The sequence below is a fragment of the Vulpes lagopus genome, chromosome 10 (genome assembly GCF_018345385.1).
Source record: "Vulpes lagopus strain Blue_001 chromosome 10, ASM1834538v1, whole genome shotgun sequence".
NCBI classification, from domain to species: domain Eukaryota; kingdom Metazoa; phylum Chordata; class Mammalia; order Carnivora; family Canidae; genus Vulpes; species Vulpes lagopus.
This window is the reverse complement of record NC_054833.1, coordinates 2216928-2242597: the sequence shown is the minus strand read 5'-3', so window position 1 is coordinate 2242597 and position 25670 is coordinate 2216928. Positions and strand designations below refer to the sequence as shown.

General features: G+C 39.8%; 1 protein-coding gene across 3 annotated transcripts; it reads right to left on the bottom strand.

Annotated features, from left to right (window-relative positions):
• Window positions 1-261: 261 nt before the first annotated feature.
• Window positions 262-24167, bottom strand: SLC17A3 (solute carrier family 17 member 3). Of its 3 annotated transcripts, none has more exons than XR_005990417.1 (13): window positions 24028-24167; window positions 17485-17594; window positions 13360-13559; window positions 12926-13159; window positions 12746-12833; window positions 7854-7940; window positions 3242-3366; window positions 2966-3127; window positions 2546-2675; window positions 2304-2451; window positions 1943-2033; window positions 881-959; window positions 262-797 (listed from the first exon to the last, which is right to left on the bottom strand). XR_005990417.1 is itself a non-coding variant. In XM_041772384.1 (13 exons), the coding sequence occupies exons 2-12, from the start codon at window positions 17564-17566 to the stop codon at window positions 883-885; spliced, it is 1482 nt and encodes a 493-aa protein (XP_041628318.1). In that variant the 5' UTR covers window positions 17567-17594; window positions 24028-24167; the 3' UTR covers window positions 262-797; window positions 881-882. The 3 variants fall into 3 exon arrangements, 2 of the variants coding, with proteins under 2 accessions (XP_041628318.1, XP_041628319.1); XM_041772384.1 differs by having other exon boundaries at window positions 881-1017; XM_041772385.1 differs by lacking the exon at window positions 17485-17594 and having other exon boundaries at window positions 881-1017; window positions 24028-24150.
• Window positions 24168-25670: the final 1503 nt, after the last annotated feature.

Sequence of the window (25670 nt, the reverse complement as noted above, 5' to 3'; positions counted from 1 at the left end):
GCTTTATATATGATTAAACCACTGAAGTAGTTGGATCCCAGAAGGAAAGTATGGCAGATTCACAGTAGGTATTTTGAAGACACTGTTAGACAATTTACACAGGACTGGGAATGTGGCAAAGACAAAAAAAAAGGCCTGAAGGCACAAGTAAAGAGAGAAGTGACCAGAATGTGTGGAGGGATTGGTAACTGTGAATTGTAGGGGAAGAATCAACCACCTACAGATCCCACAGGGAAGGACCTTAGAGATAGATATTCCCTGTCCTCACTCTTTGGCCTTTATTGAAAATCCAGCAGAGGCCACTGGACAAAGCAGTGTGGAGACAAACCATGCAGGTCAGCCTGCTGGGGCCTAAGCAGGATGAAGAGTGGAACACAGAAAGGGAGGGGCATATGGACAATATCCATCCAACAAATAGAAATTAATATTCACTTTTAAAATAGGAAACATGATCATCGTAGTGAGGTTACTGCCCTGGATTAAGAGCTTCCCAAACATTGTTTCCTGTTTTGAGATCCAGAAACTGTGAGTCTGGCCTATTGACTCTGATGTAGCCATTCCTCCGATTCCACTGGTGATTCTATGAAGATGACAATTTTGTTCTTGGCTATCACTTTATTTGAATTTTCATTCGTCTTATATTTTCCTCAAAAAGAAATCTTAGTAAAATAAAGAACTGATCTCAGATTTGAAAAGAACTGCAGCAAATGAAATTCTTTGGGTGTGTTCATCACCATAGGCTTCTCATTTGTGAAGAAAGATGTCCGGTGACTTTCCATCATATCAAGATGGAGTAACTAAGGAAGAAAAGTGATGTGGAATTAAAAATTTCAATAGTGCTTCCCTTGTTAAATCCATAGATGAAATCACTATCCTTTACCTTCATAAACGAGTGAGTTTCCTCCCTTTTGCCCAGTCTTGGACAACTGCATCTCCACATATAAGGTAGAAGATCAATCCTGAGAGGTTAATGGCAAACAACAACAAGAAGACATTTTGCCACCCAAATTCAGAGTCCTGAGGACACAAAACCTCAAGTAAATATTACCTCTTTCATCATCATTTTCTCTATGACATCATATTAATAGTTTAGAAGACCATGTTTGCTAGTGGGTTTCCATGCACAAGTTGACAAAATAATAATTTCAAAGTGCATTTAGAGTATTCTTAACAAATATTCTTAATAAATTTCTAAGTGCATTTAGAATATTCTTAATAAATGGGACACTACAATTAACCTATAGAACTGCACTGGTCGCTGTTTACCCGAGTGTCATACATTTCCTCTTTTGTGCAAATCATCATGACACAAAATATGCTATGAGTGCTTTCTTCTTGCATTGCAACGGCATGGTGGCAACATTGCAGGCTTTGGAGAGAGGACTAAAAAGGAAGAATTCTGATTCTACATCCTCTTAGTGGAGAGACTTATTCTATCAGATTTTCAGTTTAATCATCAGGAAGTCAGGATAATAATATACCATTTTCATAAGTGGTGTGAGAATCAGTAATTAAATGAGATCACTGCATACAATATACTTATACTCATGCCTGTATATGTCACATACTTCAGCACATCTGCTTTTATTATCTCTTTGCTTTGGGATGGTTGTGCAAATGAAAATTTCAAAATGTTGCAGAAGACATGACAAGTTGCGTCTATGCATGGAATCATCATCTCATGACATCTGTATGGCTGTATGACTTCAGTTTCAAAGACTGAATATTACCAGTAGAGCATTGGGTCCCTGGCTTCAAAATGAGTCAAGACTGAGGTCATGAAAGAAATTGTTCTACATTTTTCTTTGCTAGGTCAATCTTCATGACAAAGTTAACCCACAATTTAATCGTATTTTCTAAGATGCAAATACAATCTTTAGGTACTACCGTTATAAATGGATTTGGCAGAGCATTTTAAGAGTCCGTGACAAGAAAATTCTACCTGATTGAGGAGAAACCCACTGACAGTGGGTGCCAGGAGAGCTGCTATGTTTGCTAATCCCCTTGTGGTTCCCATGAGAAAACTGGAATATCTGTGGGTGACAGGAATGTTCCAGGCTAGATCCAGAGATGCTTCACAGTATCCTTCAGCCTTGCTCTTCGAATTACATCAAAAAGGATTTGCACTGTGTATGTTTAATAAGAGGCACTAAGACAAATCCATAATACCCCTCCCCTCATATACCTGAAAAAATGGCCACAGGACCATCCATGGTTTATTATTTCCCAAAGTTTGGGGCTCCCAGAAAACTTCAGGCTAAACCTTTTTCAGGTGTATATAAGAGTGGAAATTACCATCCTACCTTGGAGCAAGATCTAAGGCATTGATATAGATCCCTGACTGACATAAGGGGCTTAGTCCACAGGAGATTGTTAGGAGGGTCATTGTCGTGATGTAGCTAGGGGGAAGGTAAGGCAGAGCCACAAGCAGCGCCGAAGATGGGAAATTTCCTAGGGAATGAGGAACAGACAAATTCAACCATGAGATACATCTTTGGCTGTTGTATGCTTTGTGAATCATCTGATCTTCAAGCCCTGTTCTTACCTAGAAATGTGGCAATTTTCCTCACAGTAACGAGCCTAACATTCTTGGTCAGGAGGAAATCTGCCAGGTAGCCTCCCAGGATACCAATGACCCAGGCAATGATAAAAGGAAGGGCAGACAGGAGCCCATTCTGAGGGGAAAAAAATTGAGTAAACCATTATAATAGGGACAATGAGCCCATACCTCTTATTGTTAAACCACTGATCATCATACTGCAAACCCTGAAATCTTACTCTTTTAAGAAAGTCGGTAGCCTCTTCAGTCATATCCTTAGAAAAAGCTACTGGCATTAATGCTAAATATCAGATTGTTTTGTGGTAAGTGTAAAGGATAAACTTTTCTGAACGGAATGGTTCATGAAGACAAAGTGATTGGTGGGTGGTGCATACTGGAGAATGGCACAGAAGGAAAGGCACTCACATCTCTGATGTTAACACTGAACACAGAGCTGATATAAGTTGGTGTGTATGTAATCAGTATGGCAACTAGCCACTGATGGCCGAAAGAGCAGACACAGATGGACCAAAGGGGTAGAGACTTGAGCATGGCCTTGATGGGAAGAGGCTGCTTTTGAGAGCTGACCTGAAAACAAATGTACTGATTAGAACAGTAAGATCCGAAACATGCTAATGTTCATGTGACCCCGAGAAATCCCGAGGCTGCCACAAGATCTCTGGAGATGGTTGGAGTCCTTACGTGTATCTGTTGGGCCAAGGAGGATATGATATATTCTTTTTCTGTGACGTTTATCCATGGATGAGAGACGGGATCATCATAAATCAGAATAAACCAGAAAGGGCAGTAGACACAGCCGATGCCTCCTGCAAGCAGAGGATAAAATTGGTAACTGAGCTGGTTTCTGCTTTTCTTTTGTGTTGGGACATTTCTGAGTACAGGTCCTGGGCAAAGCCTATGCTCATAACATCCCCTTCCCATCCCCCCCCCCCCAATTAGCAGGAACATAACAGTTTTCTAGAAGCCTCTTTTTTTTTTTTTTAAAACATCTCAATTATTTGTGTTTATGGAAAGCACAGACCCTAGTGATGGCAGAAAACTTTGTATTTCAATCTTTTTAATATTATCAAAGGAAAACCATTTTTTTTCAACACCGTTGATACCAAATATGTGGGTTTTTCACACTGAGAAATTCTCCAATTCTCTGTGGACACCAGCTCGGCTCAAATTTTTTTTTAGGTTATTTATTTATGATAGACATAGAGAGGCAGAGACACAGGAGGAGGGAGAAACAGGCTCCATGCCGGGAGCCCAACGTGGGACTCAATCCTGGGACTGCAGGATCACGCCCTGGGCCAAAGGCAGGTGCTAAACCTCTGAGCCACCCAGGGATCCCCCAGCTCGGCTCAATTTTGACACTAACTACTGGTAATTAGTACAGACCTCATAAGGTAAGGGCTTATCTTACAAGACTGTTCCACACTTCAGGTGTTAGTCATAAGCATTGGGTTCCCAGATTACCCACTCGGACTTGACTACAAAGTTGGAGGTTCCTACAGTCCACTCTCAGTTTTGATAATTTCTTGGAACAGCTCACAAAAGTCGGGGAAACATTTACTTATGTTTACCAGTTTGTTATAAAGGCTATTATACAGGAGAGAAATGAATAGCCAGATGAAGAGAGATACACAGAGCATGGTCTGAAAGGGTTCTGAGCAAAAGAGGGAGGGTCATTCCCTATGGAGTTGGGATGAGTCACCCTTCCAGCACATGGATATGTTCACCAATCTGAAAGGTCTCAGAACCCTAAAGTTTAAGGATCTTTATAGAGGCTACAAAAGGTAGGCATAATCGAGTATTAACTCATTCTGCAGCCTCCTTCCTTCCTGGAGGATGGAGGATGGGCCTAGAGGTTAGGTTCCAAGCTTCTAAGCAAGATTAATTTTTTCTGGTGACCAGCCCTCATCTTGAAGCTCTCTAGGGGGCACCAAGTGTTGCCTCATTAGGACAGAAGATGCTTGTATCACTCAGGAAATTGCAAGGGTTTTAGAAGCTCTGTGTCAGAAACTGGGGGCAGAGACCACATATACATTTCTTATTGTGTCCCATTTAGTCATTGTTAAGAGGCATACAGAGGTATCCTGTTTGTTTTCACTTGCATTTCCCTAAGGACTAAGGACGTTGAGCACTTTTCCCTGTGTTTATTTTCCCTCTCTAGATCTTCTTTGGTAAAATTTCTTTGTCCTTTTTTAAATCATTTTTTGTTGCTTTCTTATGATTAAGCTTTGACATTATTTACTCATTCAGGATAAAAGTCCTAATTGTATATGTATTTTGCAAGTGTTTTCACCCTGCCTTTATTATCCTAATAATGGCTCATAAAGGCAAAGTTTTCACTTCGATGAAATCCAGCCTATCAGTCTGTAATTTTATGGATCAAGCCTTTGGTGTCCTGTCTAAGAAATCTTTGCCTAACTTACAAAGACTTTCTCAGGTTTTCTTCTAGAAGGATACCAACTTTAGATTTTAAAATTAGGTACAGGATTTATTTTGAGTTTTTTTTTCCTTTATTTATTTTTAAGGTTTATTGATTTGGGCACCTGGGTGGCTCAGTGGTTGAGCGTCTTTCTTCGGCTCAGGTCGTGATCCCAGGATCCTGGAATTGAGTCCCATCCGGGACTCTGCTACTCCCTCTGCATGTGTCTCTGCCCCTCTCTCTGAGTCTCTCATGAATAAATAAATAAAATCTTTAAAAATATATAAAGATTTATGGATTTATTTGAGAGAGAGCATGTGAGCAGACCTGCACATGTGCACATGTCAGTGAGGGGAGGGGCAGAGGAAGAGAGAGCCAGACAGAAACTCACTGAAGTGGACTTCCTGCTGAGGCCCGAGTCCAAGCCTGCTGATCTCATGACTCTCAAATCACCAATTGAGCAGAAACCAAGAGTCTCCCACCTAACGCTGTGACACCCAGGTGCCCCTGAGTTCATTTTTGTATAGGATACAAGAAAATGGACCAAAGGTCATTTTGTGTGGGGTTTATTTTGGGGGTGGGGGACATATGAATATTCAATTTTTGAGCACCATCTGTTAAAAAATTTATCTTTTCTCCATTAAATTTCCATTGCATCTGTGTGGAAAATTAGTCCACCTTCCCTGAGTGAGTCTATTTAGGACTGTATTCTGCTGCAGTGATCTACTTCCTATCTCTATGCCAATACTACCCTGTTTTGGTGACATATCATATATCTTGGCTTCAGGCACTGTTAGTCAGTCCTCCAACTCTGTGAGTCATTTGCAAAATAGTTTGGCTATTCTAGATTTTTTTTTTTTCATGAGAATTAGGTTTCAGTGTATAGTACTTTCACATCTTTTGTCCTATTTATCCCTATGTTACATATTTATTGATGCTACTGAAAATGGAACTGCTATCTTTAATTTACATGTCTGATTCTGGGGTGCCTAGGTGGCTCAGTCCATGAAGTGTCTGCTTTTGGCTCACATCATGATCTTAGGGTTCTGGGATCAGGCCAGGTGTAGGGCTCCCTGCTCAGGAGGGAATCTGCTTCTCCCTTTTGTGCTGCCCCTCCCCCTTTCCCTGGCTTGTGATCTCTCTCTCTCTCTCAAACAAATAAAAAATAAAATCTTTTAAAAACTAATAAATATGTCTGATTCTTTCAACTTTGGTATGTCTAAAAATGCCTTTATTTTGCCTCTGTCTTTGAATTTTTTTTTGGTCTGGCTCCAGAATTCTATGTTGACAGATCCCTCTTTCCCCCCCCCCCCCCCCTTTCAGGACTTGAAAGATGTTCCACTGCCGCCTTCCTACTTGCGTTGCTTCCTAGAAGGCTGCACTCCTTTATTGCCTCTGTCCTCTGTGTGTCATGTAGTTTTTAGCTCTGGCTGCTTTTAATATGTTCTCTTTAGCACTGGCTTTGAGCCATCTGATTACCATGTAACTTGGTGTCATTTTCTTCATGTTTCCCGTGCTTGAGGCCAAGAGACCTTCTTGGGTCTGTGAGTTTATAGTTTTCCTCTTTCCCCATGATTTCCTCAAAGACTTTTTCTGTTCCCCCATACCACTCCTCTTCTCTGAGCATGCTGCTCCGTCCTGTTTCTCATCCACTATTATTGTTTTTTTCAAGGGTGATCCATTCTGGCTGATTTATGCTGCTCTTTTTAGGTTCCTAATCTTTTCTCATGGTGTGTCTAATCTGTCTTTAACTCCATCCATATATTGCAGTTTTCATCTCTAAAAGTTTGATTTAGGTCTTTTAAAAAAAGATTTTCCATGTCTCCACTTATCTTCCAAACAAATTGACTTATGCTATAACACAGTTAGAATAACTGTCTATTTTAATGCCCTTGTCTGCTATTCTAACATTTGTGTTAATTCCAGGTTGGTTTTCACTGATTATTTCTTCTGATTCTGATTCTGATTCTGATTTGATTCTGATTCTGAGTCTGATTCTGTTTGCCTGTTTCCCTGCCTCCCCCCATGCCTGGTAATCTATGATTGGAACAATCTTGTGAATTATATTTAGTTGGGTGCTGAATATTTTTGTCTTCCTATACATATTTTCAAGGTTTTATCTGGGCTCCAGTTAATCACGGGTATAGATTAAAGAACAGTATCCAGTACTTACAGAGAATCAGAGATAGTACATTTATACTTAGTACCTGTTGCCACAAGACAACTGAAAACACTTATAGTTCACTACCATCAACTTTCCTTGGTAGTGAGAGATAATTAGCTCCAGAGGAAGCTCTGGTCCCTCTGACAACATGAGGGCACAAGACCTAAAAGATAAAACTGTTTCTATGTAACCTATACCCGTGATATTTTCCCCCCTCTGGGCTCAGATGATGCCCTGATAAGTGTGCTGTTGCAGATCAAGGAGGGACCCTGCGGATAACTGAGTTTCCTCTGCACAGTAGTCTCCCATGGGTGCTCTTTGCTGTCTCATGCTCTCTGGGCTTTGAACTTTGTCTCCTCTATTCTTTTTCTGCAGAGTTCCCTTTTCCTGTGCCCTGCCTTAGACCTTACCTCTCACAGGTCATTGTTCCTCATGGTCTTCATCCAGTTGGTGTTTAGTGTTTTCTCTCTTTAGGAAGCTGGCATCTGACCCGGGACCCCAGCATGGATGCACTTACCCTGAGACACAGCCCACAGCAGCGGCTGCATGTCTTTCTTTCTCAGGACCCACCACTCTGCAAGCCTGTCACCTGCAGCTTGCAGGGGAGGCAGAGCACGCCCAACCACATTGTGCTAATAATGCTTATGATGGGTTAATAGCATCAGAGACTGACACTGGGAAGAAACCCCTGGGATGAGGAGATAGTTGCTTACCAAAGATATAGAAAGCAAAAGGCCACCCAAGGGTTTGACTGATGAGGCCACCCACGAGGACGATGGTGAAGGTTCCCAGCAGCATTCCTGCAGACAGAGAGTAAGCTGTAGGGCTCTGGACCACCACTGGAGAGACACTGACAGAATGACAGATGACATGCAGCATCAGCAGCCACAACGAGACAGGCATATTGGAACACGTGAACTTCAGATGTATCACTTCACATGTTCTCCTGAGAATCCATTTTTCTGGCAGTTCCCTAATAACATTGCAGATGATAGCCATGCTTCTTCCTTTCATGCTACTTTAATTTTTAACTACACAAGTCATGTGATGTATGCTTATTATAAGAGTAAATTGCCACAAAGAACCAAAGTTCCCTTCATTTGTCCCCCAACCCATTTCCACTGTCTCTAATGTTACCCATTCCACATTGGCACAGAGTTGCATGCCTTTCCTCTCATTTATAATACACATCTACATGCACACTTACCTCTTTGTAAAGGCATTATGCAACAGGCAGACAGCTAGATTTGTCTGTGAGGGTGCTAATAACACTTTTAATTTCTCTGGCTTCACAGAGTATTCTCATCCATAGTAGGGCACACTTCCTTTTTTACAACTTTTTCAAAATGGGGCTGTTGTTATTTCTGAACATAGATTTAATCATCATTTCTGAACATAAGCATAATTTATTTTGGTACAATAGAATATCAGCAGTGGATATGCTAGATCAAACACTATGTGCATTTTTAATTTTGATAGATACTGTTGAAGTATCTTGCTAAAAGGCTATACCAAACCAAATTGCCAAAAATAATTGTTTTTTTTCTTCTGATCTCCTTGAGACCCTTGGATATCCTCAGAGTTTCTAAAAAGTCTTCCAAATATGCATGCAAACAGTTATCTTATTATTTTCTATTTAGGATGAAGTCGAGTGTCTTTTCCTTGTTTATAATTGTTATTTCTTCTGTGAACAAAGAAAGGCAGCCTTTGAAAACAGGCTGCCTGACATTGGAGCACAGTAGATGAAGATGGAAATCAGTACCTTTTCCACCACGAAGTCCACCAAACCTTCATATCCCCCCTGAACTCTCTGCCTTTAATCCTGTTACAGTAGGGGACAGGTTCCTGCATCCTTCCAAGACCATGTCTCCTCCAGTCTGGCCTAGGCCCAGGCCACTGTGAGGATGTGCCCTCACATCTATATCTTCACTAAATTCCTCAGCTCCTTGATCTCACCCATCCATTCCCAAACTTTTCTTCGTACAGCCTGGGCTCAAAACAAAATAAAACTTTCCACCTCTTCAGAGCTCCCTCCATATACATTGACATTTTTTTTCTGTTCCTTTTCAATGTAGAAGAAAACTTCTCCAAACTTTATGCTTACTGCCTCCATTTCCTGCCCTTACATTCTTGTGAGGCCTTTAAATACCTCCCACTTGCCAGATCCACAGTGATTTTCTCCAGGCCAGCAGCAGGTGGCTCTGTTGAGCCATCACCTCAGATTTTGTCCAAGTACTCCCTGGGAGGCTTCCCAGTCCCTTCTGCCTCTCCTCTGTCTGAGGCCCAGATATTGGAGGGTCATGGAGCTATTTCCTTGGGTTTCTTTTCTGAGCGGTCACACTCAACCAAGGGCTTCGAATACAATCTGTATCCCGAGAAATTTTGGTATGTCTTGTTATTGTCCTATTTCTACTGAATTGCAGACTATAATTTGATCTCCACTCATAGTTCATAGCTAATGGTTCATTTATACATATTGTAAACTAATGCTCAAATATGTCACTGCAATTGTTCTCTTTGTCAATGCAATTTGTACCAGGTATGTAAGTGTATACCTAAAGTCTGTGTTTTTACTTTCTGACCTTTATTAAAGTGATATCATCCTGGATGTTCTCTTCAGGACATTGCAATGTGTATCTTAAATGTGTTAATTTACCCCGTTTTCCATCTTACATCTCTGTGTTTTAAAGCATTTTAATTGTACAATGAGAGTACCTAATTTAGCCTGTGAGCCTATCTGTTCCATGACCACTGTGATAGCTTGCCAGGTAGTGTACTTGGGGCTAACATTGCATCAAGGTGATTCTCCACCATGACAGAAGTATTTTGTTCATTCAACATTTGTGTTTCTAACACTTATCCATGTTGCTGTATGTAATTGCAGGTGGTTTTTTTTTTTTTTTCATTTTCACTTGTGTGTGTTGTTGCATCATCTTCAGACTGTGTGCATGTGTTTCTATCACCTCAATTATGAGCTGCCAGTTCTGTTTTATCTGCTTAGTTTGCTTGCCTTAAGTGGCTACAAAGTTTCTTGCCTATACACGTGTCTTTGTGGTACCCCAGAGAGGAAGATTTAATATGTTTTGTCCCAGAGGCTGGCAGTACCTGGGCCCTTCCACTGTTAAATGTCCTTCTAAGAAGTCTTCCTTCCATCTCATGGGCTGAATGAGTCATCCTGTTCACCAGTGTAGCCTGCTGAGTGAGAATCCCCAGATCCCTAAAAGTGGCCATTTCTATAAGAACTACGGAGGCAGGCGGGTAGCCTTAGCTGACTCCACCTGCCAGTGGCTTCCTCTTGGCCCCTCAGACAGCCATTGGCTTTGTGTTCTCTGAACCAGAAAAGGTTTCTAGAGGCCAGTAGAGACTACCTGCTTGGGGACACTAAGATATTCCCCTAACACCAAAAACAAGGAAGCCTCTGGAATTTGCAGACTTGTAGATTCCTAAGTCTCCTCGATAGTCAGTTGACCTATTCCAGTAGCTCTATGCCTATTTAACAGGAAATGAGAGGGGAGTTGCCACTTCCATAAAGTCACTATCTTTCTTCCAAGATTTTTAAACTTGCTTTCCATCTCCTGATTCTTATATTGTATTCTGGGATAATCTCTCAACTTATTTGTCTACCTTGCTAATTTGATAGTCATTTCCCTTCATTTAGGTGTTCAGACCATTCATTGCAGTTAACTATATTAGCAATTGTATTTTTTAGCAACTATATTTATAGCAATCTGTTTTCTAAATTACTTTTTTTACATCTTTAATTGAAGTATAGTTGACATATATTAGTTTCAGGTGTACAAGATAGTGATTTGACAATTATGCACATTGCAAAATACTACAGTAAATATAGTAGCCATCTATCATCATACAAAATTATTACAATATATTTTGATATATTCCCTATGCTGTTCTTTTCATCCCCATGATTATTTATTTTATGACTGAAGTTTGTATCTCTTAATCTCCTTCACCTGTTTGACCTGTCCTTCCCACCCTCTCACTCCACCTCTGGCAACCACTAGTTTGTTCTCTGTATTTATGAGTCTGTCTCTCTTTCCTGTTGTTATTGTTATTTGGTTGTTTGGTTGTTTGGTTTTTTAGATTCCACATGTAAATGAAATCATAGGTAATTGTCTTTCTCTGTCTGACATATTTCACTTAGCATAATACACTCTAGCTCCATCCATGTTGTTGCAATTGGAAAGATTTCATTCTTTTTTTATGACCAAACAATATTTCATGATGTATACACCACATCTTCTTTTGCCATCCATCTATCGATGGACACTTGGGTTGCTTCCATATCTTTTGCTATTTGTTACAGCAAATATATGAAAGCAAATATTTTTTGTATGAGTGTTTTTGTTTTCCTCAGATAAATACCCAGAAAGGGAATTATTGGACTATATGGCACTTCTATTTTTATTTTTTTTGAGGAAACTCTATCCTGTTTTGCATGGTTGCTACACCGATTTACATTCCCCATAATGGGGCATAAGGATTCTCTTTCCATCCTTACCAACACTTATTTCTTGTCTTTTTGAAACTAGCCATTCTGACAGCTTTTTCTTTTTAAATAAATGTTATTATACATATTCCCTTGGATCTCTCCCATGTTATTTGTTAATCATGTAAACTTTTCTTTTAATTTCTTCTTCATTTGGATTCATTCTTGTAGTTTTTAGTTTGGTCTCTCTCTTTTGTACTCTTGCTTTCTTTCAAATGTTTGAGGATTTGAGAGGGGATGTTAGTCCTTATTTATACTTAGAAGCTCCATTAGTCAACTGTGATAAGTGATACGAGTTTCTTTTATTCAAATTGGTGGACTAGTCCCCTATCAGTGAATATAAGCTCTGATGACAGAAAATAATCCTCCAGGGTTGGAAAGGGCTCTACAGGGGTATGAGGTCAGTCAGGGTGTGTGTGTGTGTGTGTGTGTGTGCACATGCATGCACTCATGCCTTGTTTTCTGGGCTTGAAGAGTCTCGGGCTCTCTTGGTATCCATAAATTAGCTGAAGATTTACACTTTTCTTACCCAGTACCTACTTCATCAGTTTTGTGTTTATTAGCCCTATTCTTTCTGTTTTTTATTCTTCCCCAATATAATGTAGACTTCTTTCTTCAGAATGTTCATTCCAGATACACTGTCTAGGGAAATCATGATCAAAAATCAGTTCTCAGAACAACTGAAAACAATTCCGAAAAAGATTAAGTTGGACCCATACCTTATACATAGAATACTAAAATAGAACTCCAATATATCAGAAATTTAACTATAAAAAAATGAAATTATTCAAGCTCCAGAAAAAAACATAGGTGGCTGCCTTCACAACCTTTCCAACTGTGATTCAAAATCTAGAAGCCAAAAAAGAAAAGAATGATCTTTTTAAGAATAGGAAAAATCATTATAAGCAAAGTCATATTACAACTGATACTGGGGAGAAACAACTGAAAATAGTGCCGCAAAGGATCCATTTCCCTAATTTATAAATACTTAGTCAACACTAAAGAGAAGACAAAGAAGCATTCAACAGAAAAACTGTCAAATAATCCAGGGTGAGAGTGTCACATTGCAGCGTACTCATTTCAGTTACGTGTTTTTACCTGATAAAGCAATGGTGCAGAGTCGGCTTCGTTCATGTGGAGGACCCCATCTCTCCCAAAGCGCATTCTGACCCCCAAATATTGACCCCTGAAAATCAAAATAGTTAGAGCTTTTGATGTGTGTGTGTGGTGCCATTTAGAAATTCCTATCCAGCTCATATTTATAAAATATCTGGATACCTGGACTAGCCCCTGGACCATTCGAGTTGCTATGAGGGAAATTAGTCCAAGCTCAGCTGCCAGAGGGCTGAAGATAACGAGGAGTGAGGATGCAAACAAAGAAACACCAACCACTCGCTTTGTTCCTACTCTTCCAGCCAGGTATCCACTAAGAGCCATTGTCAGAGTCATGCCATAGGCAGCAGAAGCAAAGATGATGCCCTGGATTTGAGGACTCCAGTCATACGTAGGAGCCTTGAGGAAACAGAGAATGCTGCAGTAAGCCATTTGCAGGAAGGTGTTCACATAACTGAAAACACATCTTTAAATCTTTCACTTGCTTTCAATCACTATTTTCCCAAATAAAACTTTTTAATATATAAGCTATAAAAAAATAAACATTCAGACAAACAAACAGCAAAAACAAGAGCACAGCTTAAATCTTGCATTGCTACCTCTGCAGGAAGACTGTCTGGGGCATTATTTGGGCCACCAGGCAGCCACTCAGTGGAGCCATTAAACTGGAACTGATGGTCTGTGGTGTTGACCATGGCTACCATGGTGATGTTTATGACAGTATTCTGTGCCGCTGCTATGAAGTTGCAGACATGTATGATGAGGGCTATCCCATAGCGAGTGGAACATAAGCTTAGACCTGGAAATATAACATGACATTAGTGCTCTCTTTATTAAGCCATTGTTTATTTCTCACAAGTTTTAATATGGAAGGGTACCATAGACCATCACCTGATGGTTTAAATGGCACTCTACTGGCTTTAGGAAAGGAAGATACAAAAGGAGGAAATCACTGAGTTGCACCAAAGGTGTTTTTATACCACAGCTAGATAGACACTGACTTGCTCTGAGGCATCTGTCTTTCCTATAATTCTGTCTCTCCCATTCCTTATTGTATTCTGTAGTTGATGAAATTATTCAGAGGTAAATATATATACAGTAGAAGTTACATTTTATATACATATAGATAAAAATATGTATATGTACATATTTAAATTATGGAGCTTAATTAATTTATTTATGTAATTTATTTGTACTATGTTATAAATTATATACATAAAATGTAATTTTTTAAACTCTGAAGGAATTTTTCCTTAATGTACATAATTATTCTTCTCTCATGTCTTAAGGCATTGAGGACAAGCTTTCATTTAAAGTTTAAAATTAAGGGTCCTTGGGTGGCTCAGTCAGTTAACTGTCCAACTCTTGATCTTGGCTCAGGTCATGATCTCAGGGTTGTAGGCTTGAGCCCCATGTTGGGCTCTGCACTCAGTGGAGAATCTGCTTGAAATTCTCTCTGCCTCTCCCTCTGCCCTTCCCTTCCCTGTGCTCTCTCTCTCAATAAATAAGTAAATCTTTATTTTTTAAGATTTTATTTATTTATTCATGAGAAACACAGAGAGGAGAGAGAGAGAGGCAGAGACACAGGCAGAGGGAGAAGCAGGCTCCATGCAGGGAGCCTGTTGTTGGGACTCCATCCCAGGTTTCCAGGATTACTCCCTGGGCTGAAGGCGGTGCTAAGCTGCTGAGCCACCCGGGGTTCCCATAAGTAAATCTTTAAAAAGAAAAATTCTCTCTCTCCTCTGTCCGTCCCACCCCACTCATGTGCTCTTTCTCTTTCCAAAAAAAATAAAGTTTGAAATTAAACCCTTAGGAAGAGTTTCTCAGAGAAACTGACAACCACAAACTATGAAAAAATATAGCAAAAAGAGTGGAAAAAGAAATGAACATAGCATTCAAATCTAGTTTTGTATTTCTAGAAAAGCTGGCTACTGCTGGAAAGAAGCTACTGCAATAATGCAGAAGACAAGTGAGGAATATTGGTTGGGTGTGGTAGCAGTAGAAGAGTGAAAATGTAATCAGATCCCAGATGAATCCCGCACTAAATCAAGGTTTCAGTTTTATAGACCAGTGGGGGAAGGGCCCTGGAGAGGTTCTTGTTCTAAGAACTAGAAGAGTGGTTCACTGAGGAAGGGAGTTCTGTGGCAAAAGCAGATTTGGGGGAAGTAGGGATGATCAAGATTATTGGACCCACAGAGATACCTTTTAGGCACCCAAGGGAAGGTGTTGAGAACATTGTTGGATACACAACTCTAGAGTTTAGAAGAGATGTAGAGGGGATCCCTGGGTGGCGCAGCGGTTCGGCGCCTGCCTTTGGCCCAGGGCGCGATCCTGGAGACCCGGGATCGAATCCCACGTCGGGCTCCCGGTGCATGGAGCCTGCTTCTCCCTCTGCCTGTGTCTCTGCCTCTCTCTCTCTGTGACTATCGTAAATAAATAATAATAAAAAAAAAGAAAAGAAAAGAGGGAGGGAAGGAAGGAAGGAGGGAGGGAGAAAAGGAAGGAGGAAAGGACACACAGATATACTGAACACATTAGATTCTAGTTTATGTCCCACTTCCTTTAAAAAAAAAAAAAAAGATGTAGAGGTTGAGGTATAAGACTGGGAATTAGTAAGCTACATGTGATACTTGAAGCCATGATATTTGGGAAAAGAGAACACAGAGGGGGAAGAACCAAAGACTGACTCTAACTCTTTAATGTTTAGAGAGGCCAAATAAGTGGGGAGAAAGAAAGAAACTGAAAAGGAATTGTCGGTGGGTTTGGAAGAAAACCAGGAGACTGTGGTATCCTGGAAGCCAAGGGGAAAGTGGCTTTAGGGAGGAGGCAGTCAGCAGGTGTGTCAGCTGGTCCTGATAGCTCATGTAACATAATGACTGAGAATTAATTCACTTAATTCTCACACCAATTCTTTGAGGAAGCTACTACTGCTATCCTCCTTTTTATAGGTGAGAAGAACATAGGTACAGAGAGACCAGCTAACAGTGTAGATCAGGTATCTATGCTCTTGACCATTGTACTGAAAGTATATGACAGCTTTTATTTTGTCCTAGATGACTCTATGAGAATACCTTTGCTGTAACCCAAGTACACCTATCTGTGGGGTTTATATGGCTATATGATGTGGGATTGGAGGTCAACACCCTGTGTCTTCAGGAAGTCCTCAAGGGCACCTTTAAGGAAAGAGGTGCCTTGAGATAACAAAGGCCATACTGTTTTTTCTTTAAGTGGAACACAAGCCTTTGTAGTAATTGAATAGGGGGAGCAGAATTTGGAAGAAACTATAAAACATGCTGAAATTAGAGTGAGAAGCTCAAATACAATATTTTGTAAAGGCTTTCCCTCTTGATTCAGGGCTGAGTGGTGACTTCCTATCTCAATCAAATCAACTAATAATGTATGAATTCTCGTGGTCTCTGATTTCTCCAAGTTGCCCTGGGGGACTAGAAACCAAAGTCTAGTGAAAAGTAGTATAAACAAACCAGGAGCCTAAAGGCTCACAAACAAGAGAGTTGAGTATCTGTCTTATTAGATTCCTGAAAGATTAACTAGAGGATGTATTTAAAAGGCTTAGCCTGATGCTCACTGGGTATTAAGTATTCCTTGCTACTACATGTGTCCTTAAAGATTATTTCCATCTTGTGTCAGTTTTGAATGAATAGTTCCAGACATGTCCACCTAATAGATTGGTGCCAATCTCATGCTGGCTGTAAAATATTTTCTAGGAATACCCTTAGCTACATGAGAATGTGTGAGTTTGTATGTGTGAGAATGTGTGCAAATTAATAAATATCTTGGAGGCATAGTTTTAACCACTGTAAGAGAGCATTGACACCATGAAATCATGGACTTTTGAAACTGGAAGGTTATATCAAATAATTCAATACTACTCTAATCAATCAGAGTCCAGGAGACTTGTTTTTTAAATTTTTTTTTTTTTTTTATGATAGTCACAGAGTGAGAGAGAGAGAGAGAGAGGCAGAGACATAGGCAGAGGGAGAAGCAGGCTCCATGCACCGGGAGCCCGATGTGGGATTCGATCCCGGGTCTCCAGGATCGCGCCCTGGGCCAAAGGCAGGTGCTAAACCGCTGCGCCACCCAGGGATCCCCAGGAGACTTGTTTTTTAATTTGATGTGACAAATAGACGTTAAGGTGACTCCAATGATGCCCACCTCACGGTGTTCACATACTTGTGTAATCCCCTCTACTTGAATGGGGGCAAGACCTATGAGTCTATAACATAAATATCCAACCACAAGAAGATTTTTCAGGTAAACAATGCTTTATCTATTGGATATATTAGAACAATACTATGCATTTTTGGAAGAATGATTGAGTATTATAAAGCAAATGGAAAAGTATGTGTGGTCAAATTAAAATTTTCTTACTTTACCTAATTGAACAATCCAATTACATTTAAAATATTACATGCAATGACAAGTGGAATACACAATACTAAGTATATACAAATTTGGTAGCAATTGTCAAAAAAATGTAAATGCATATGGATAAAAGATAATTAATTATCAAAAATAAAAGACATGTTTTTAAGAACAATGGTATTTATTTCCTTCATATATTTGAAAAACACACATTAAGATTACCTGATTTTTAAGAAGAATTAAACAACTTATAAGATGTAAATTCATTTCTTATATTATGATACTGCACATAAAGAACCCACCATAAAAAGCTAAAACCAAGCAGTCACAGTTGAGTTTACCTTTCTTGGGAACAAGCTTCTCATCCACTTGAATATCTTGGGAGTAGTTACTCTCCCCTGCAGTGGGACTCAACTCTGCCATTGTGTTTTTTCCCACTGGTGTTTTCCACCTATCAGGGCAATATGCAATCCACAGGTGTCAGCCAAGGGAAAGAGATTCCTTTAAAACATGTAAACAGTGGGCAACAAGCAAACCAAAGCCAGGCCATTCCATCTGGGTGGGGTATAATGAGGATCATTACTCCCTCTTGGCCTACTACAACAGGTGCACCACCCCTAAGGTATGGAACTGTGTATTATTAGGATCTATAATGCTCACTATGTGCCAATTTAAGAGCACTGGCTTTGGAGCCAGGCATTGCCAGGTTCAAATTCAGGCTCATGATTTACCTGATGTGCCAAGTGCCACCAGGTACAAATTTGTGTGTTTCAGTTTCTCATCTGTTATTAATAATAACCAGTACCACAACAGAAGCAGAACCCACATCAAGGATAACAAAAGTTCAATAGACTGCATGTGCCTGGCACTCAACAAGTGGTTGGCACACGGTTTACTGTCATTGTTGTTGGAGCCACTAGAGATGTGGGTCACCTCAGAGCTATGCTCCTCTGGAATCCTCTACTGTACCTGAGAACCTGGCTTCTAGTGGCCCTGATTCCTATACTGTGTCCCGTTTTGACCCACTGTAAGTGTTGCTGTATGTATGTCACTAATACTTGGAGATCATATTTGCAGAATATGATGATACCATTTTAATCTCATATATTTTCTGGCCACAGATGATGAAGGGTCTACAAAGTTTTGGAAAAAACTAACATGGAGATCTTGACTCAGTAGTTGTTTGGGGTCCCTATATGTTGGACCCAAAACTGCCTCAAATGAACAGTGTTTCTGTCCCAAACAGGATCTGTTTAGTATAAAGTTATAAATATCCTCTAGTTTAATTAACAGGTAGTTGGGGGGCACCGGGGTGGCTTGGTCAGTTAAGCATCTGCCTTTGGCTCAGTTCATGATCCCAGGGTTCTGGGATTGAGCCCCAGATTGGGCTCCCTGCTCAGTGGGGAGTCTGCTTCTCCCTCTCCTTCTGCCTTTTCCCCCTGCTTGTGCTCTCTTTTGCTCAATCTCTCAAATAAATAAATAAATAAATAAATAAATAAATAAATAAATAAATAAAATCTTTAAAAGAGGGGAAAAAAGGTAGTTGGGATTGTGAAGTTGGTTTTAACTGACCTATAGCATAAAAAAAGTGAAACCATATATATAATCTGGCAGGGAAAAAAGGAGATAAAACTGGATGATCAAAATGTCATTCCTTAGCAATTGGGACTGAGAGCAAAAATAACACCCACATGTTTGAATATATACCATTTTAGCTGCCACAAATGGAGGCTTAAGACTCTGCGTTCTCTTGGTTTTTGATGTTGGATCATGTTCTTAGTTTTCCCTTTCTTTGACTCTGATGAGGGCCATGTGGCATCTGATAATTTCTTACCAAGAAATTCAATAATTTCTGAATGGGAGGGTGGTTGGCTTTTTGTAGAAGCACCTTATATAGAGGTCCTAAAAAGAAAAATATGGCAACCAAATAGGCATCCTCGGGAATGTTAATTTATATAGGGAAAATTTGTATAAATAGACTAAGGCAGGGGAGAACCTGAACTGAGGTAAGAAAACAAGAGAACCCAAGATGGCTCCCTCAGAGAGGAGAGTAAAGCATAGGGCAGTGGGGTACTGGAGTTAGATCACATGGGCCTGCAAAAGCAGACTTAGATTTTTAGGAATTTTGCAAGCTTGTTTTGAAAACAGCCATTATTGGCAATTAAATTAAATAAATTCAGAATTAAATAAATAATACTTTAAAAAGGTAAGAAATGTTTATAGCTCATGACTCCATAATTATTTCACTACATTTTCTTCTCAGGTATACTCTTGGGATAAGTCATATCTCTTGCATCTATATAGTATAAATACTATAAAAGACATGCAGCTGCATATTTCTTCCTAATTCTAAATTAAGTGATGTCGTGTTGGTAGCTTGAAATTGGCCACAATTGGAGATTTCACACCAAAAAAATTTTTTTTAAAGGCAAAAGCTACAGATTTGGGCTTGATTTGTTGATTTCCTGGACTTAAGAAATTTATTAAACAATATTATGTTAGAACTAGACTCACTATTGATGATGTGAGTGATGTTTTTGTTTAGCTAATTATTAATAAAAAATTTACTTGCTGATATTGTGGCCCTATGGTTGATGATAGAATTGCAAAAATCCAGATTGAATTCTGCAAGAAATAGAAAATCATACTGAAGTTTTATTTTTTTTAAGATTTTATTTATTTATTCATGACAGAGAGAGAGAGAGAGAGAGAGAGACAGGCAGAGGGAGAAGCAGGCTCCAGGCAGGGAGCCCGGCATGGGACTCGATCCTGGGTCTCCAGGATCACACCCTGGGCTGAAGGCGGCACTAAACCACTGGGCCACCAGGGCTGCCCCATACGGAAGTTTTAGATGTGACTAGAAAACAATGTAAATATTTTAGCTTAAAACATGTTATTTTAAAAATGACATATTAAGATACTAGTATCAAAATTTTTATGTTAACCTTCAAGTGGCACTGTGAATTTTATTAACATGAAGTTAATTTGAACAATTTATGCATTTTGTAGGTAGTAATGTAGAATCAACCCTTGCAACTTTATAAAAAGGTAAAAATAATTTTAAAATTTTGGACTATTGTAATTCAGAGTGCTGATATTGATAATGGTTTCAGGTTGATAAATACAGTTTGTATGAAAGAGAAATAATTCAACAGTAGATCATCTATTACATTTAATCACAACAAATATATTGGGAAGAATTGGCAGACGAAGATTCAATTTAATTTGTCAAATTGTGGTTGAATTTCAACCATTGGCTGCCTACAGACACAGAGTGTAGCAAAAGTACATGAAAGTTTTACATCTTAAATATGTAAAATGTCTATTTGCTAATTATAGCTCAATAGACCTGGAAAAAAGCACAATATCCTATGAGAATCAATTGACTATATAGAATTTATAATAACAGTATTGTATATCTTATTATTATTCATAAACTGGGTGCCTTAGATTCTATGTATCAGTAAAATTTATAATATACCTGTGTTTGTGCATCCCCCCCCTTCCAGAAAGCCAGTTGTAAAATATTCACCTGTATGTGTTTATAATATACCTGTATGTGTTTGTGCATCCCCCCCCTCCCAGAAAGCCAGTTGTAAAATATTCACCAGCATACTATCAGGGTAAGAAAACGCATCACACATGCGTTGATGCCCCCTTGGGCCTTTGTATTGGTGCAGTCATTTATTGATGAACCCACATTTTTTATTTGGCCACCAGCATTTAAACATCTTCCTAGACGGTTTTCTATCACTTGACACTCGTGTTTCAGATATTCCAGAGACACAATTAATAGGGAAGTGTCCCTCCCACTCCCTGACCCACCCTAGGAAGCAAAGGGCCAGTTTCTCTACAGAAAGAATAGATATGAAATCGGGTGCCTAGGCTCCATGTTCATTCCTATTTTGTATTCTAGCATAAGATACTCAGACCAAACTCCTTTACAAAGATGAGTATATTGGGAGATTCATTAGGTCCTCCAACTTCCCACAGAGGTGGTGGTTCTCACTGACAAGAACAATAAGGAGGGATTCCATCCTACACAAGTACCATAATTAAATTCCAAGTGTTATTCAATTCCACTGACCCATGGCTCCAAGACCAATTCTAGGAAACAAAGATCCTTCCCAGTACCTGTATCTTGTTGGCATTTCCAGGGCTGATGCTATCTGATCTGTGTAATTTACTGCCCATCCTTTTGGTTTATGAGCAATCAGGGCATTACCTGCCTGGACAGGGTTCTTCAAACTACCTGGATTTAATGTCCTGCAATCTTCTCTATGTGGCTTCTTTCAACTGTACTCTGCACTGTTTCCTGGGACATCATAAGAATTGTGTCCTTGAGTCTCATGAACTGAAGTCTGTCATAACATCATATCTAGCCAAACTTTGCACATGATGCTATAATTATTTCACAGACAAGCAAAAGCGTAGAGTAATTCCGGAGTGATCTAGAGATTAAGGTTATTTTATTCTCTGCTTAATGCTGGGACTACCTAATAGTAGGCCTTAAGATGGAGATTAATTTCTTATCAGCTGGGTTTGATGCTAAGTTCCACTGAATGAAAATACTATGGGATGCCATATTCCTGGTTTATCACAACTTTGCCTATTCTTGAAGGTATGCCTTTCTATCATGGCAGGACTGAGTTCTCAAACTCTCCATCTGAGTCCATTTATCCAAGATGGCAGCCCCAGTGAACCCTCTCAATTCCATAGAAGTCCATTTTCAAGTTACTTTCAACACTTATAAACATGAAATAGAATCTCAGTATTTATTAACAATGTGATCAAAATATCAGCTTTCATAGAAGCAAAAACTTAAGTAATAACTTGGATAAAGTAATCTCAGGTACTTTTAGCCTTCTACTATCTCTATTCTAGACAACCAGGACATGCCCTGTCCTGGAAACCTGAAAGTCCAATCCCAGCAGATGTGATCATATCTATGACCATTCTCCCAGGAGATTTTATAAGTTTTACTCACGTAGCTAAGCAGATGGTTGTGCAGAGGCAGTGAATAGGAATTCATATAAGGGAAAGTTCTGAGAGCATTTGGCTGCCCATGAAGCATGTGAACTCCAGGAAGGCTTGGTGACCTCAAAAAGATATTGTGGCTGGATGCCCCAGCTGTGGGGTTGCAATGGTAACACAGTTGGACCCTGGCTAACCTCTAAGGCCTAGGGCTGTACAAAAGAAGCAACTTACAGGTGTCACATATATATCAATGTGTCATATATGTGTGTTGTATGTAAATGTTTTATATATGTACATGTGTAGATATCAGTATACACATATACACACATATAGATGTATATATGCAATTTTTAAAAAGGTTTTATTTGAGAGAGAGAGAGAACATGCAATGAGAAGGGGGGAGGGGAGAAGCAGAGGGAGGAGCAGATTCCATGCTGAGCCCTACTTGAGGATCCATCCAGGACCCTGAGATCATGACCTGAGCTGAAGGCAGACACTTAATCCACTGAGTCACCCAGGCACCCCTATATGCAATTATTTTTAACATTAAGCTGCCTTGATTTTTCACTACTACCCAGAAGATTTCTGGTTTCCTGGGTCAGAGGCTATATATGGCATCCTGAGATGTTTTTGCTCTGAAGCAGTGTTCATAGGGAATCACACTGAAGGTCAGCTTCCTGCAGACCATTAGGTTTAAAGGCTATGGGTTTCCTGCTAACAAAATCATACTTATACCCTCTGTAAGGTCACAAGTACCATCAGAAGGTTCCAACTTCTATATTCCTGCCTTACGAACTCTCCCTGATTGTCTCCTTTCAGTTACCTTCAGCCCATCCTCCATCTTCTGTTGATCTTAGTGACCTTCATTACCTCATCTCTACATTTCCCCTTCTATCCCCTGCCATCTTGGTTTGGTTAGCTTTCCCTCATTTCCTTGCTTCATGACTCAGCATTCCTCCAGATGCCATTTTGGACCGGAACCACCCCCAGCCCTATCTGTGTCAAAGCCCTGGAACCTACTTGATGTGGGAGGAAAATCAAGAGGACAGACTTGATTACAAAAGCTCAGAGTCCTTTGGGACACCAGGAGTTGTCTGTTGCCACAGTAAGTCTCTCAGATGAAAGGCCCAGTACAGACCTCTTGGTGACAGCGAATCTTCACATAAGGGATGGAGATGTGGTTTCCCGTTTTTTCTTATCTGAAATATATCTTTGCACATCCTACAGCTCTTCCAGTGTGTCCCGCTGGCTATTGGTATAACAAGTTATGCTAGCTGCTGTTGCTAATTACTGTACCTAACAGTTCACATCCACCCTAAATGGAGATTTTGACCTCCTTATCCAGGTCAGCCAGTTGATAAATAGAAGGGCTGATACTTGTTTCCAAGCCCCTGAATGTAATCCCCTAAATTCAGCTTTTATTTTATTTTATTTTATTTTATTTTATTTTATTTTATTTTATTTTATTTATTCATGAGAGACACACAGAGAGAATCAGAGACATAGGTAGAGGGAGAAATAAGTTCCTCACTGGGAACCTTATGCAGAATCAATCCCAGAACCCCAGGATCATGACCTGAGCCAAAGGCAGACACTCAACTACTGAGCCATCCAGGTGCCCCTAAATTAACCCTTATACACCTCACTAGAGTGCCTGTTTCTTGGAAGTGTCTTGCACAGTTAACATTTTAAGCATGTTTACAGATGATCAGACACAGAACTTTAGCTCCCAGTTTATACCTCTCTTTTGCCTTGTTAAGGAAATAGGGGTTGTTACATCTTCACTCACCTTTTCAAATATCAATATGAGAAAGCCTGGGAATCTGGGAGTTTATAAAATTGTTAGTTTGTTATACAGAAAGGACCTTTAGAGAGTTTTCATATCAACACCAGGGCAAGTGACTTACCGACTTAGTATCTGCTGGATGACTTCAACTTAGTACCCGCTCCTCCTTCGCCCTCTGGCCCTTCCTCGCTGGCAGACCCGCTGAGGACTCCTTGCTACCCTGGGGCTGGGACTGCTAATCATTAACAAATTTATCAAATTAGAAGTTGAAGGAAAAGTGGTTCCATGTCAAGCAGCCTCTGAGGAAGTTTTCAGAAATGTGTGCCTGGAGAAGTTGGAATCTGAAGCCCTTCTGCGGCTCTGCCTACTTCTCTGCTGGTGTGAGAGCATCTTGTGTCTCCTCAAAACCTGAGACATGCAGTTTTTGCTTTGCTTTGTGGTATCTTTAATGACTATAGTTCTGTTCTGAAAAACAGAGAGAGAGAGAGAGAGAGAAGAAAGAAAGAAAGAAAGAAAGAAAGAAAGAAAGAAAGAAAGAAAGAAGAAAGAAAGAAAGAAAGAAAGAAAGAAAAAAGAAAGAAAGAAAGAAAGAAAGAAAGAAAGAAAGAAAGAAAGAAAGAAAGAAAGAAAGAAAAAGAAAGAGAGAGAAAGAAAAAGATTATAATTAAATACAAAAGTTTAGGGATGCATGGGTGGCTCAGTGGTTGAGCATCTGCCTCTGGCTCAGGTCGTGACCCCCGGAGCCTGCTTCTCCCTCTGTCTATGTCTCTGCTTCTTTCTCTCTGTGTGTCTCTCATGAATAAATAAATGAATAAAATCTTAAAAAAAATAAATACAAAAGTCTAATACTTTTTTTTCTATTTTGCATATGTTTTTTCCCTTTGAAATTCTGTTGATTTTTTTTCTTTGAAATACAAGAGTTATAATATCACAGATAAACTTGGATTTCATTCTTGCTTTCTTTGGTCCTCTTTTGTGCTCATGGACGTGTGCATGCGCCCACAGACACAACAATAAAAACATTTCACAAAAATTTGGTGAGATTTCTCCATACTCTTTGATTTTTACTACCTATAGGTGTGTTCCTAAACTATATAAAAGAATGCTTTGTCTTGTTTCTCAATTTGTATACCTGTTGTCATGCGGTATGGATTTTTCTATAACTCACTTTGGACAATAAGCAACATGAATTCGGAACACCCACATGGGCAGAGTGGAAGCCAAGCCCTCTCAATTTCTTTTGCTTGGCTCGTTTTCATCTATACTCCCATGTGGTTGAAAACATCCTCACTGCTTTTCACACTTGTTGGTAGTTTTGCTTATCCTCATCTCAGGGATGAGGCAATGCTTTCAGGTTTCCAGCTTTATGTAGATAGTTCATTTCCTGCTCCCTGTGAGCTCAGTGCCTGCACACCTTTCTCTGTGAGAACATTCGAGTCCATCTCTAGCCATAGAAAATTAAACCCAGTTCTGCGCTTCTGGGAGCCTGCCTTACTTCAGATCCTGTTCATCACCTTGATTTTAAGTTCCTTCTTAGATCTCCCAGAGGAGATCTCCTTCTGATTTTATACCTTTTGAAGTGTATTGTGGGGAAGTAAACCATCTCCCAGTACCCTGGGGGGATGGGGGGGGGAGGAGTGTGAGCCTGGCAGAGTCCATCACTGAGCTCAGGAATTCAGAGGGAGGAACCCCAGGTCTTGGGGATTTACAGCTACTGTTTTCCAAGCATTCATTCATTATATGTCATCTTCATACTTCCTTCAG

Coding starts and splice junctions, on each gene's coding strand:
- SLC17A3 (XM_041772384.1), bottom strand. CDS start 17,566: ATGGCAGAGTTGAGTCCCACTGCAGGGGAGAGTAACTACTCCCAAGAT. Junction 12,834..12,925: donor TGGTCCAGGGGCTAGTCCAG/GTATCCAGATAT, acceptor TTTGATTTTCAG/GGGTCAATATTTGGGGGTCA. Junction 2,676..2,965: donor TCAGTGTTAACATCAGAGAT/GTGAGTGCCTTT, acceptor TTTTCCCCTCAG/AATGGGCTCCTGTCTGCCCT.